The sequence below is a fragment of the Hemitrygon akajei genome, unplaced genomic scaffold (genome assembly GCF_048418815.1).
Source record: "Hemitrygon akajei unplaced genomic scaffold, sHemAka1.3 Scf000071, whole genome shotgun sequence".
In the NCBI taxonomy this organism is placed as follows: Eukaryota; Metazoa; Chordata; class Chondrichthyes; order Myliobatiformes; family Dasyatidae; genus Hemitrygon; species Hemitrygon akajei.
The window spans coordinates 459899-475257 of NW_027331957.1; the positions used below are offsets into that span (position 1 = coordinate 459899).

Consider the following 15359-nt stretch of genomic DNA (forward strand, 5'->3'; position numbering starts at 1 on the left):
CTGTCACCGGGAGTGTGTGATGGGACGGTGTGCAGGGAGATTGACTCTGTGCCTGATCCCGGGAGTGTGTGATGGGACGGTGTGGAGGGAGATTTACTCTGCGTCTGACCCATGGAGTGTGTGATGGGACGGTGTGGAGGGACATTCACTCTGTGTCTGACCCCGGTAGTGTGTGATGGGACGGTGTGGAGGGAGATTCACTCTGTGTCTGACACCGGGAGTGTGTGATGGGACGGTGTGGAGGGAGATTCACTTTGTGTCAGACCCCGGGAGTGTCTGATGGGACGGTGTGGAGGGAGTTTCACTCTGTGTCTGACCACGGGATTGTCTGATGGGACGGTGTGGAGGGAGATTCACTCTGTGCCTGATCCCGGGAGTGTGTGATGGGACGGTGTGGTGGGAGATTCACTCTGCGTCTGACGCATGGAGTGTGTGATGGGACGGTGTGGAGGGAGATTCACTCTGTGTCTGACCCCGGGAGTGTCTGATGGGACGGTGTGGAGGGAGATTCACTCTGTGTCTGACCCAGGGAGTGTGTGATGGGACGGTGTGGAGGGAGATTCACTCTGCGTCTGACCCATGGAGTGTGTGATGGGGCGGTGTGGAGGGTGATTCACTCTGCGTCTGACCCATGGAGTGTGTGATGGGACGGTGTGGAGGGAGATTCACTCTGTGTCTGACCCCGGGAGTGTGTGATGGGACGGTGTGGAGGGAGATTCACTCTGTGTCTGACCCCGGGAGTGTCTGATGGGACGGTGTGGAGGGAGATTCACTCTGCGTCTGACCCAGGGAGTGTGTGATGGGACGGTGTGGGGGGAGATTCACTCTGCGTCTGACCCATGGAGTGTGTGATGGGACGGTGTGGAGGGAGATTCACTCTGTGTCTGACCCCGGGAGTGTCTGATGGGACGGTGTGGAGGGAGATTCACTCTGCGTCTGACCCATGGAGTGTGTGATGGGACGGTGTGGAGGGAGATTCACTCTGCGTCTGACCCATGGAGTGTGTGATGGGACGGTGCGGAGGGAGATTCACTCTGTGTCTGACCCCGGGAGTGTGTGATGGGACGGTGTGGAGGGAGATTCACTCTGTGTCTGACCCCGGGAGTGTCTGATGGGACGGTGTGGAGGGAGATTCACTCTGTGTCTGACCCAGGGAGTGTGTGATGGGACGGTGTGGAGGGAGATTCACTCTGTGCCTGATAACGGGAGTGTGTGATGGGACGGTGTGGAGGGAGATTCACTCTGTGTCTGTCACCGGGAGTGTGTGATGGGACGGTGTGGAGGGAGATTCACTCTGTGCCTGATCCCGGGAGTGTGTGATGGGACGGTGTGGAGGGAGATTCACTCTGCGTCTGACCCATGGAGTGTGTGATGGGACGGTGTGGAGGGACATTCACTCTGTGTCTGACCCCGGTAGTGTGTGATGGGACGGTGTGGAGGGAGATTCACTCTGTGTCTGACACCGGGAGTGTGTGATGGGACGGTGTGGAGGGAGATTCACTTTGTGTCAGACCCCGGGATTGTCTGATGGGACGGTGTGGAGGGAGATTCACTCTGTGCCTGATCCCGGGAGTGTGTGATGGGACGGTGTGGTGGGAGATTCACTCTGCGTCTGACGCATGGAGTGTGTGATGGGACGGTGTGGAGGGAGATTCACTCTGTGTCTGACCCCGGGAGTGTCTGATGGGACGGTGTGGAGGGAGATTCACTCTGTGTCTGACCCAGGGAGTGTGTGATGGGACGGTGTGGAGGGAGATTCACTCTGCGTCTGACCCATGGAGTGTGTGATGGGACGGTGTGGAGGGAGATTCACTCTGCGTCTGACCCAGGGAGTGTGTGATGGGACGGTGCGGAGGGAGATTCAGTCTGTGCCTGATCCCGGGAGCGTGTGATGGGACGGTGTGGAGGGAGATTCTCTCTGCGTCTGACCCATGGAGTGTGTGATGGGACGGAGTGGAGGGAGATTCACTCTGTGTCTGACCCCGGGAGTGTGTGATGGGACGGTGTGGAGGGAGATTCACTCTGTGTCTGACCCCGGGAGTGTCTGATCGGACGGTGTGGAGGGAGCTTCACTCTGTGTCTGACCCAGGGAGTGTGTGATGGGACGGTGTGGAGGGAGATTCACTCTGTGCCTGATCCCGGGAGTGTGTGATGGGACGGTGTGGAGGGAGATTCACTCTGCGTCTGACCCATGGAGTGTGTGATGGGACGGTGTGGAGGGAGATTCACTCTGTGTCTGACCCCGGGAGTGTCTGATGGGACGGTGTGGAGGGAGATTCACTCTGTGTCTGACCCCGGGAGTGTCTGATGGGACGGTGTGGAGGGAGATTCACTCTGTGCCTGATCCCGGGAGTGTGTGATGGGACGGTGTTGTGGGAGATTCACTCTGCGTCTGACCCATGGAGTGTGTGATGGGACGGTGTGGAGGGAGATTCACACAGCGTCTGACCCATGGAGTGTGTGATGGGACGATGGGGAGGGAGATTCTCTCTGTGTCTGACCCCGGGAGTGTCTGATGGGACGGGGTGGAGGGAGATTCACTCTGTGTCTGACCCAGGGAGTGTGTGATGGGACGGTGTGGAGGGAGATTCACTCTGCGTCTGACCCATGGAGTGTGTGATGGAACGTTGTTGAGGGAGATTCACTCTGTGTCTGTCACCGGGAGTGTGTGATGGGACGGTGTGAAGGGAGATTCACTCTGTGCCTGATCCCGGGAGTGTGTGATGGGACGGTGTGGAGGGTGATTCACTCTGCGTCTGACCCATGGAGTGTGTGATGGGACGGTGCGGAGGGAGATTCACTCTGTGTCTGACCCCGGGAGTGTGTGATGGGACGGTGTGGAGGGAGATTCACTCTGTGTCTGACCCCGGGAGTGTCTGATGGGACGGTGTGGAGGGAGATTCACTCTGTGTCTGACCCAGGGAGTGTGTGATGGGACGGTGTGGAGGGAGATTCACTCTGTGCCTGATAACGGGAGTGTGTGATGGGACGGTGTGGAGGGAGATTCACTCTGCGTCTGACCCATGGAGTGTGTGATGGGACGGTGTTGAGGGAGATTCACTCTGTGTCTGTCACCGGGAGTGTGTGATGGGACGGTGTGGAGGGAGATTCACTCTGTGCCTGATCCCGGGAGTGTGTGATGGGACGGTGTGGAGGGAGATTCACTCTGCGTCTGACCCATGGAGTGTGTGATGGGACGGTGTGGAGGGACATTCACTCTGTGTCTGACCCCGGTAGTGTGTGATGGGACGGTGTGGAGGGAGAGTCACTCTGTGTCTGACACCGGGAGTGTGTGATGGGACGGTGTGGAGGGAGATTCACTTTGTGTCAGACCCCGGGAGTGTCTGATGGGACGGTGTGGAGGGAGTTTCACTCTGTGTCTGACCACGGGATTGTCTGATGGGACGGTGTGGTGGGAGATTCACTCTGTGCCTGATCCCGGGAGTGTGTGATGGGACGGTGTGGTGGGTGATTCACTCTGCGTCTGACGCATGGAGTGTGTGATGGGACGGTGTGGAGGGAGATTCACTCTGTGTCTGACCCCGGGAGTGTCTGATGGGACGGTGTGGAGGGAGATTCACTCTGTGTCTGACCCAGGGAGTGTGTGATGGGACGGTGTGGAGGGAGATTCACTCTGCGTCTGACCCATGGAGTGTGTGATGGGACGGTGTGGAGGGAGATTCACTCTGCGTCTGACCCAGGGAGTGTGTGATGGGACGGTGTGGAGGGAGATTCAGTCTGTGCCTGATCCCGGGAGTGTGTGATGGGACGGTGTGGAGGGAGATTCTCTCTGCGTCTGACCCATGGAGTGTGTGATGGGACGGAGTGGAGGGAGATTCACTCTGTGTCTGACCCCGGGAGTGTGTGATGGGACGGTGTGGAGGGAGATTCACTCTGTGTCTGACCCCGGGAGTGTCTGATCGGACGGTGTGGAGGGAGATTCACTCTGTGTCTGACCCAGGGAGTGTGTGATGGGACGGTGTGGAGGGAGATTCACTCTGTGTCTGACCCCGGGAGTGTCTGATGGGACGGTGTGGAGGGAGATTCACTCTGTGTCTGACCCCGGGAGTGTCTGATGGGACGGTGTGGAGGGAGATTCACTCTGTGCCTGATCCCGGGAGTGTGTGATGGGAAGGTGTTGTGGGAGATTCACTCTGCGTCTGACCCATGGAGTGTGTGATGGGACGGTGTGGAGGGAGTTTCACACTGCGTCTGACCCATGGAGTGTGTGATGGGATGGTGGGGAGGGAGATTCTCTCTGTGTCTGACCCCGGGAGTGTCTGATGGGACGGGGTGGAGGGAGATTCACTCTGTGTCTGACCCAGGGAGTGTGTAATGGGACGGTGTGGAGGGACATTCACTCTGTGTCTGACCCCGGGAGTGTGTGATGGGACGGTGTGGAATGACATTCACTCTGTGTCTGACACCGGGAGTGTGTGATGGGACGGTGTGGAGGGAGATTCACTCACTGTCAGACCCCGGGAGTGTCTGATGGGACGGTGTGGAGGGAGTTTCACTCTGTGTCTGACCCCGGGATTGTCTGATGGGACGGTGTGGAGGGAGATTCACTCTGTGCCTGATCCCGGGAGTGTGTGATGGGACGGTGTGGAGGGAGATTCACTCTGCGTCTGACGCATGGAGTGTGTGTTGGGACGGTGTGGAGGGAGATTCACTCTGTGTCTGTCACCGGGAGTGTGTGATGGGACGGTGTGAAGGGAGATTCACTCTGTGCCTGATCCCGGGAGTGTGTGATGGGACGGTGTGGAGGGTGATTCACTCTGCGTCTGACCCATGGAGTGTGTGATGGGACGGTGCGGAGGGAGATTCACTCTGTGTCTGACCCCGGGAGTGTGTGATGGGACGGTGTGGAGGGAGATTCACTCTGTGTCTGACCCCGGGAGTGTCTGATGGGACGGTGTGGAGGGAGATTCACTCTGTGTCTGACCCAGGGAGTGTGTGATGGGACGGTGTGGAGGGAGATTCACTCTGTGCCTGATAACGGGAGTGTGTGATGGGACGGTGTGTAGGGAGATTCACTCTGCGTCTGACCCATGGAGTGTGTGATGGGACGGTGTTGAGGGAGATTCACTCTGTGTCTGTCACCGGGAGTGTGTGATGGGACGGTGTGGAGGGAGATTGACTCTGTGCCTGATCCCGGGAGTGTGTGATGGGACGGTGTGGAGGGAGATTTACTCTGCGTCTGACCCATGGAGTGTGTGATGGGACGGTGTGGAGGGACATTCACTCTGTGTCTGACCCCGGTAGTGTGTGATGGGACGGTGTGGAGGGAGATTCACTCTGTGTCTGACACCGGGAGTGTGTGATGGGACGGTGTGGAGGGAGATTCACTTTGTGTCAGACCCCGGGAGTGTCTGATGGGACGGTGTGGAGGGAGTTTCACTCTGTGTCTGACCACGGGATTGTCTGATGGGACGGTGTGGAGGGAGATTCACTCTGTGCCTGATCCCGGGAGTGTGTGATGGGACGGTGTGGTGGGAGATTCACTCTGCGTCTGACGCATGGAGTGTGTGATGGGACGGTGTGGAGGGAGATTCACTCTGTGTCTGACCCCGGGAGTGTCTGATGGGACGGTGTGGAGGGAGATTCACTCTGTGTCTGACCCAGGGAGTGTGTGATGGGACGGTGTGGAGGGAGATTCACTCTGCGTCTGACCCATGGAGTGTGTGATGGGGCGGTGTGGAGGGTGATTCACTCTGCGTCTGACCCATGGAGTGTGTGATGGGACGGTGTGGAGGGAGATTCACTCTGTGTCTGACCCCGGGAGTGTGTGATGGGACGGTGTGGAGGGAGATTCACTCTGTGTCTGACCCCGGGAGTGTCTGATGGGACGGTGTGGAGGGAGATTCACTCTGCGTCTGACCCAGGGAGTGTGTGATGGGACGGTGTGGAGGGAGATTCACTCTGCGTCTGACCCATGGAGTGTGTGATGGGACGGTGTGGAGGGAGATTCACTCTGTGTCTGACCCCGGGAGTGTCTGATGGGACGGTGTGGAGGGAGATTCACTCTGCGTCTGACCCATGGAGTGTGTGATGGGACGGTGTGGAGGGAGATTCACTCTGCGTCTGACCCATGGAGTGTGTGATGGGACGGTGCGGAGGGAGATTCACTCTGTGTCTGACCCCGGGAGTGTGTGATGGGACGGTGTGGAGGGAGATTCACTCTGTGTCTGACCCCGGGAGTGTCTGATGGGACGGTGTGGAGGGAGATTCACTCTGTGTCTGACCCAGGGAGTGTGTGATGGGACGGTGTGGAGGGAGATTCACTCTGTGCCTGATAACGGGAGTGTGTGATGGGACGGTGTGGAGGGAGATTCACTCTGTGTCTGTCACCGGGAGTGTGTGATGGGACGGTGTGGAGGGAGATTCACTCTGTGCCTGATCCCGGGAGTGTGTGATGGGACGGTGTGGAGGGAGATTCACTCTGCGTCTGACCCATGGAGTGTGTGATGGGACGGTGTGGAGGGACATTCACTCTGTGTCTGACCCCGGTAGTGTGTGATGGGACGGTGTGGAGGGAGATTCACTCTGTGTCTGACACCGGGAGTGTGTGATGGGACGGTGTGGAGGGAGATTCACTTTGTGTCAGACCCCGGGATTGTCTGATGGGACGGTGTGGAGGGAGATTCACTCTGTGCCTCATCCCGGGAGTGTGTGATGGGACGGTGTGGTGGGAGATTCACTCTGCGTCTGACGCATGGAGTGTGTGATGGGACGGTGTGGAGGGAGATTCACTCTGTGTCTGACCCCGGGAGTGTCTGATAGGACGGTGTGGAGGGAGATTCACTCTGTGTCTGACCCAGGGAGTGTGTGATGGGACGGTGTGGAGGGAGATTCACTCTGCGTCTGACCCATGGAGTGTGTGATGGGACGGTGTGGAGGGAGATTCACTCTGCGTCTGACCCAGGGAGTGTGTGATGGGACGGTGCGGAGGGAGATTCAGTCTGTGCCTGATCCCGGGAGTGTGTGATGGGACGGTGTGGAGGGAGATTCTCTCTGCGTCTGACCCATGGAGTGTGTGATGGGACGGAGTGGAGGGAGATTCACTCTGCGTCTGACCCATGGAGTGTGTGATGGGGCGGTGTGGAGGGTGATTCACTCTGCGTCTGACCCATGGAGTGTGTGATGGGACGGTGTGGAGGGAGATTCACTCTGTGTCTGACCCCGGGAGTGTGTGATGGGACGGTGTGGAGGGAGATTCACTCTGTGTCTGACCCCGGGAGTGTCTGATGGGACGGTGTGGAGGGAGATTCACTCTGCGTCTGACCCAGGGAGTGTGTGATGGGACGGTGTGGAGGGAGATTCACTCTGCGTCTGACCCATGGAGTGTGTGATGGGACGGTGTGGAGGGAGATTCACTCTGTGTCTGACCCCGGGAGTGTCTGATGGGACGGTGTGGAGGGAGATTCACTCTGCGTCTGACCCATGGAGTGTGTGATGGGACGGTGTGGAGGGAGATTCACTCTGCGTCTGACCCATGGAGTGTGTGATGGGACGGTGCGGAGGGAGATTCACTCTGTGTCTGACCCCGGGAGTGTGTGATGGGACGGTGTGGAGGGAGATTCACTCTGTGTCTGACCCCGGGAGTGTCTGATGGGACGGTGTGGAGGGAGATTCACTCTGTGTCTGACCCAGGGAGTGTGTGATGGGACGGTGTGGAGGGAGATTCACTCTGTGCCTGATAACGGGAGTGTGTGATGGGACGGTGTGGAGGGAGATTCACTCTGTGTCTGTCACCGGGAGTGTGTGATGGGACGGTGTGGAGGGAGATTCACTCTGTGCCTGATCCCGGGAGTGTGTGATGGGACGGTGTGGAGGGAGATTCACTCTGCGTCTGACCCATGGAGTGTGTGATGGGACGGTGTGGAGGGACATTCACTCTGTGTCTGACCCCGGTAGTGTGTGATGGGACGGTGTGGAGGGAGATTCACTCTGTGTCTGACACCGGGAGTGTGTGATGGGACGGTGTGGAGGGAGATTCACTTTGTGTCAGACCCCGGGATTGTCTGATGGGACGGTGTGGAGGGAGATTCACTCTGTGCCTCATCCCGGGAGTGTGTGATGGGACGGTGTGGTGGGAGATTCACTCTGCGTCTGACGCATGGAGTGTGTGATGGGACGGTGTGGAGGGAGATTCACTCTGTGTCTGACCCCGGGAGTGTCTGATGGGACGGTGTGGAGGGAGATTCACTCTGTGTCTGACCCAGGGAGTGTGTGATGGGACGGTGTGGAGGGAGATTCACTCTGCGTCTGACCCATGGAGTGTGTGATGGGACGGTGTGGAGGGAGATTCACTCTGCGTCTGACCCAGGGAGTGTGTGATGGGACGGTGCGGAGGGAGATTCAGTCTGTGCCTGATCCCGGGAGTGTGTGATGGGACGGTGTGGAGGGAGATTCTCTCTGCGTCTGACCCATGGAGTGTGTGATGGGACGGAGTGGAGGGAGATTCACTCTGTGTCTGACCCCGGGAGTGTGTGATGGGACGGTGTGGAGGGAGATTCACTCTGTGTCTGACCCCGGGAGTGTCTGATCGGACGGTGTGGAGGGAGCTTCACTCTGTGTCTGACCCAGGGAGTGTGTGATGGGACGGTGTGGAGGGAGATTCACTCTGTGCCTGATCCCGGGAGTGTGTGATGGGACGGTGTGGAGGGAGATTCACTCTGCGTCTGACCCATGGAGTGTGTGATGGGACGGTGTGGAGGGAGATTCACTCTGTGTCTGACCCCGGGAGTGTCTGATGGGACGGTGTGGAGGGAGATTCACTCTGTGTCTGACCCCGGGAGTGTCTGATGGGACGGTGTGGAGGGAGATTCACTCTGTGCCTGATCCCGGGAGTGTGTGATGGGACGGTGTTGTGGGAGATTCACTCTGCGTCTGACCCATGGAGTGTGTGATGGGACGGTGTGGAGGGAGATTCACACAGCGTCTGACCCATGGAGTGTGTGATGGGACGATGGGGAGGGAGATTCTCTCTGTGTCTGACCCCGGGAGTGTCTGATGGGACGGGGTGGAGGGAGATTCACTCTGTGTCTGACCCAGGGAGTGTGTGATGGGACGGTGTGGAGGGAGATTCACTCTGCGTCTGACCCATGGAGTGTGTGATGGAACGGTGTTGAGGGAGATTCACTCTGTGTCTGTCACCGGGAGTGTGTGATGGGACGGTGTGAAGGGAGATTCACTCTGTGCCTGATCCCGGGACTGTGTGATGGGACGGTGTGGAGGGTGATTCACTCTGCGTCTGACCCATGGAGTGTGTGATGGGACGGTGCGGAGGGAGATTCACTCTGTGTCTGACCCCGGGAGTGTGTGATGGGACGGTGTGGAGGGAGATTCACTCTGTGTCTGACCCCGGGAGTGTCTGATGGGACGGTGTGGAGGGAGATTCACTCTGTGTCTGACCCAGGGAGTGTGTGATGGGACGGTGTGGAGGGAGATTCACTCTGTGCCTGATAACGGGAGTGTGTGATGGGACGGTGTGGAGGGAGATTCACTCTGCGTCTGACCCATGGAGTGTGTGATGGGACGGTGTTGAGGGAGATTCACTCTGTGTCTGTCACCGGGAGTGTGTGATGGGACGGTGTGGAGGGAGATTCACTCTGTGCCTGATCCCGGGAGTGTGTGATGGGACGGTGTGGAGGGAGATTCACTCTGCGTCTGACCCATGGAGTGTGTGATGGGACGGTGTGGAGGGACATTCACTCTGTGTCTGACCCCGGTAGTGTGTGATGGGACGGTGTGGAGGGAGAGTCACTCTGTGTCTGACACCGGGAGTGTGTGATGGGACGGTGTGGAGGGAGATTCACTTTGTGTCAGACCCCGGGAGAGTCTGATGGGACGGTGTGGAGGGAGTTTCACTCTGTGTCTGACCACGGGATTGTCTGATGGGACGGTGTGGTGGGAGATTCACTCTGTGCCTGATCCCGGGAGTGTGTGATGGGACGGTGTGGTGGGTGATTCACTCTGCGTCTGACGCATGGAGTGTGTGATGGGACGGTGTGGAGGGAGATTCACTCTGTGTCTGACCCCGGGAGTGTCTGATGGGACGGTGTGGAGGGAGATTCACTCTGTGTCTGACCCAGGGAGTGTGTGATGGGACGGTGTGGAGGGAGATTCACTCTGCGTCTGACCCATGGAGTGTGTGATGGGACGGTGTGGAGGGAGATTCACTCTGCGTCTGACCCAGGGAGTGTGTGATGGGACGGTGTGGAGGGAGATTCAGTCTGTGCCTGATCCCGGGAGTGTGTGATGGGACGGTGTGGAGGGAGATTCTCTCTGCGTCTGACCCATGGAGTGTGTGACGGGACGGAGTGGAGGGAGATTCACTCTGTGTCTGACCCCGGGAGTGTGTGATGGGACGGTGTGGAGGGAGATTCACTCTGTGTCTGACCCCGGGAGTGTCTGATCGGACGGTGTGGAGGGAGATTCACTCTGTGTCTGACCCAGGGAGTGTGTGATGGGACGGTGTGGAGGGAGATTCACTCTGTGCCTGATCCCGGGAGTGTGTGATGGGACGGTGTGGAGGGAGTTTCACTCTGCGTCTGACCCATGGAGTGTGTGATGGGACGGTGTGGAGGGAGATTCACTCTGTGTCTGACCCCGGGAGTGTCTGATGGGACGGTGTGGAGGGAGATTCACTCTGTGTCTGACCCCGGGAGTGTCTGATGGGACGGTGTGGAGGGAGATTCACTCTGTGCCTGATCCCGGGAGTGTGTGATGGGACGGTGTTGTGGGAGATTCACTCTGCGTCTGACCCATGGAGTGTGTGATGGGACGGTGTGGAGGGAGATTCACACTGCGTCTGACCCATGGAGTGTGTGATGGGACGGTGGGGAGGGAGATTCTCTCTGTGTCTGACCCCGGGAGTGTCTGATGGGACGGGGTGGAGGGAGATTCACTCTGTGTCTGACCCAGGGAGTGTGTAATGGGACGGTGTGGAGGGACATTCACTCTGTGTCTGACCCCGGGAGTGTGTGATGGGACGGTGTGGAAGGAGATTCACTCTGTGTCTGACACCGGGAGTGTGTGATGGGACGGTGTGGAGGGAGATTCACTCACTGTCAGACCCCGGGAGTGTCTGATGGGACGGTGTGGAGGGAGTTTCACTCTGTGTCTGACCCCGGGATTGTCTGATGGGACGGTGTGGAGGGAGATTCACTCTGTGCCTGATCCCGGGAGTGTGTGATGGGACGGTGTGGAGGGAGATTCACTCTGCGTCTGACGCATGGAGTGTGTGTTGGGACGGTGTGGAGGGAGATTCACTCTGTGTCTGACCCCGGGAGTGTCTGATGGGACGGTGTGGAGGGAGATCCACTCTGTGTCTGACCCAGGGAGTGTGTGATGGGACGGTGTGGAGGGAGATTCACTCTGCGTCTGACCCATGGAGTGTGTGATGGGACGGTGTGAAGGGAGATTCACTCTGCGTCTGACCCAGGGTGTGTGTGATGGGACGGTGTGGAGGGAGATTCACTATGTGCCTGATCCCGGGAGTGTGTGATGGGACGGTGTGGAGGAAGATTCTCTCTGCGTCTGACCCATGGAGTGTGTGATGGGACGGAGTGGAGGGAGATTCACTCTGTGTCTGACCCTGGGAGTGTGTGATGGGACGGTGTGGAGGGAGATTCACTTTGTGTCTGACCCCGGGAGTGTCTGATCGGACGGTGTGGAGGGAGATTCACTCTGTGTCTAACCCAGGGAGTGTGTGATGGGACGGTGTGGAGGGAGATTCACTCTGTGCCTGATCCCGGGAGTGTGTGATGGGACGGTGTGGAGGGAGATTCACTCTGCGTCTGACCCCGGGAGTGTCTGATGGGACGGTGTGGAGGGAGATTCACTCTGTGTCTGACCCCGGGAGTGTCTGATGGGACGGTGTGGAGGGAGATTCACTCTGTGCCTGATCCCGGGAGTGTGTGATGGGACGGTGTGGAGGGAGATTCACTCTGCGTCTGACCCATGGAGTGTGTGATGGGACGGTGTGGAGGGAGATTCACACTGTGTCTGACCCCGGGAGTGTATGATGGGACGGTGTGGAGGGAGATTCACTCTGGGTCTGACCCAGGGAGTGTGTGATGGGACGGTGTGGAGGGAGATTCACTCTGCGTCTGACCCATGGAGTGTGTGATGGGACGGTGTTGAGGGAGATTCACTCTGTGTCTGTCACCGGGAGTGTGTGATGGGACGGTGTGGAGGGAGATTCACTCTGTGCCTGATCCCGGGAGTGTGTGATGGGACGGTGTGGAGGGAGATTCACTCTGCGTCTGACCCATGGAGTGTGTGATGGGACGGTGTGGAGGGAGATTCACTCTGTGTCTGACCCCGGGAGTGTCTGATGGGACGGTGTGGAGGGAGATTCACTCTGCGTCTGACCCATGGAGTGTGTGATGGGACGGTGTGGAGGGAGATTCACTCTGTGTCTGACCCCGGGAGTGTCTGATGGGACGGTGTGGAGGGAGATTCACTCTGTGCCTGATCCCGGGAGTGTGTGATGGGACGGTGTGGAGGGAGATTCACTCTGCGTCTGACCCATGGAGTGTGTGATGGGACGGTGTGGAGGGAGATTCACTCTGTTCCTGACCCCGGGAGTGTCCGATGGGACGGTGTGGAGTGAGATTCACTCTGCGTCTGACCCATGGAGTGTGTGATGGGACGGTGTGGAGGGAGATTCACTCTGTGTCTGACCCCGGGAGTGTCTGATGGGACGGTGTGGAGGGAGATTCACTCTGTGCCTGACCCAGGGTGTGTGTGATGGGACGGTGTGGAGGGAGATTCACTCTGCGTCTGACCCATGGAGTGTGTGATGGGACGGTGTTGTGGGAGATTCACTCTGTGTCTGACCCCGACAGTGTGTGATGGGACGTTGTGGAGGCATATTCACTCTATTTCTGACCCCCGGAGTGTGTGATGGGACGGTGTGGAGGGAGATTCACTCTGTGCCTGACTCCGACAGTGTGTGATGGGACGGTGTGGAGGCATATTCACTCTATTTCTGACCCCCGGAGTGTGTGATGGGACGGTGTGGAGGGAGCTTCACTCTGTGTCTGACCCCGGGAGTGTGTGATGGGTCGGTTTGGAGGGAGATTCACTCTGTGTCTGACCCCGAGTGTGTGTGATGGGACCGTGTGGAGGGGGATTCACTCTGTGTTTGTCTCCGGGAGTGTGTGATGGGACGGTGTGGAATTGTTCAATCTATATTATACCCCGGGAATCACTTACCTCTTCCACGTTTGAATTCATTTCGAGGAGCCTTGCATCAAAGTTTGAACAATATTCCCTCGATCCATCATAAGATTTCTCAAAGGTCGATATGAAATAACACCGATCTTCCTTTTCGATCCACTTCCGAGGACACGTCTGCTCTACAAATCAAGCACAAAAACATTGAATCTCCCTCCATAACTCTCTTTAACAGACTGGGAACAGAAAAATTCAACCTCCCTCCATAACGTCCCATTCCGGATTCAGACAGCAGATGTCGCTGCTTTCACACCGTCCCATCACGCACTCACGGGGTCAGATGCAGAGTGAAGCTCTATCTCTCTCTCTCTCTCTCTCTCTCTCTCTCTCTCTCTCTCTCTCTCTCTCTCTCTCTCTCTCTCTCTCTCTCCACAGTCGTATCACACACACATGTGTTCAGACTGCACGCTGCCCACTGTTAAACCACGCACTCTTGCGGACAGACTCACAGTGTGAAGCTCCTTCCACGCCGTCCCATCACACACTCCCCAGAGTGACATACAGAGATAAGCCACTAACACTGTGTCCAATCGCACACTCCAGGGATCAGATACAGTGTAGCTCCTTCAGCACCGTCCGATTCCTGACACCCTGAGAAAGACATGGAGTGTGGCTATTTCTCACTCTCCCATGACCCGCGCGTAGGGTCAGAAACAGAGTGAATGTCCCTCTGCACCGTCTCATCACAGACTCCCGGGGTCAGACACAGAGTGAATCTCCCTTCACACCGTACACACTCCTGAGATCAGTCATGCAATGAAACTACCTCGGCACCGTCCCATCAGTGAAAGAGTGAAAGTCCCTTCAGGCCATTCAAACACACACTTCTTGACGGGTCAGACACAAATTTGGGTTCCACACACAATGTCCCGTCACACACTCTCGAGGAAAGACGAAGAATATATCTCTTGTCTCACGGTCCCATCATACTCTCCCGGTGTCAGACACAGAGTGATGCTCCTTCCACACAGTCCCTTCACACACGACCCTAACCCTAATCAACACTATCACACACTCCTTGGCTCAAACATAGAGTGAAGCTCCCTGCACACTCTCCCATCACACGGACTTGTGGACAAACACAGAGTGAACCTTCCTCCACACTACCCCAATACAACCTCCCGTGGTCAGATAGGAAATGAAACACTCTCTGCTTCATCTCGCCGCACTCTCCCGTGGTCAACCATAGTATGATGCTCCTTCTACCCGGTGACATCACAGGGGTAAGTAAACGAGAGAATTTCCTCCGCAACGCCCTATCACAGAGACATCTGACACAGAGCGGAACACCATCCAGGCACGCGTCACCGTTCCCGGTGTCAGACAAACACATAACGCCCCCCGCCGGCCCGCACCAAAGACATTCACTCACACCACACATCCCGCAGTAGCCTCTCAGCGGACGCAACTGGGTCGAACGCAGAGTCCCATCAAACACACACTGGGTGAGACACAGTTTGAAGTTACCTGCACACCGTCTGATCACAAACTCCTGGAGTGAGGCACATAGTTTTCTCCCTCTACAAAGTTTCGTCACGCACTGCCTGGATCAGACACAGAGTGAATCTCTTTCGCCATGGCTTCATCACACATTCCAGCGTTCAGACGTGCAGTGAAATTTCCTGCACGCCGTCCAGTCACACTCCTCCGGGGTCAGTTTCTCCTTGATACTGCATAGAACCATAAAACCATAGAACACCACAGCACAGTACAGGCCCTTCAGCCCTACATGTTGTGCTGACCCATATAACCCTTAAAAATGTACTAAACCAACACTACCCCATAACCCTCCATTTTTATTTCATCCATGTGCCTGTCCAAGAGGCTCTTAAATACCCCTAATGTTTTAACCGCCACCACCATCCCTGGCAAGTCATTGCAGGCAATCACAACCCTCTGCGTAAAAAAAAAAAACTTGCCCCTGATGTCTCCCCTAAACTTCCCTCCCTTAATTTTGTACCTATGCCCTATGGTGTTTTTTTTTCTATTGGTGCCCTGGGAAACAGGTACTGACTACCCACCCTATCTATGCCTCTTATAATCTTGTAGACCTCTATCAAGTCCCCTCTCATTCTTCTACGCTCTAAAGAAAAAAGTCCCAGCTCTGCTAA

General features: G+C 57.0%; 2 protein-coding genes across 2 annotated transcripts in view; one reads left to right on the plus strand and one right to left on the minus strand.

Moving 5' to 3' along the window:
- Positions 1–15359, plus strand: part of LOC140722164 (NACHT, LRR and PYD domains-containing protein 12-like) — a 651684-nt gene that overhangs the window by 397028 nt on the left and 239297 nt on the right. The window lies entirely within an intron of this gene.
- Positions 1–15359, minus strand: part of LOC140722163 (oxidized low-density lipoprotein receptor 1-like) — a 75133-nt gene that overhangs the window by 37583 nt on the left and 22191 nt on the right. The window contains exon 7 of the mRNA XM_073036955.1: positions 13228–13370. Within this exon, the coding sequence (XP_072893056.1) occupies positions 13228–13370 (143 nt within the window). The remainder of the gene's footprint in view (positions 1–13227; positions 13371–15359) is intronic.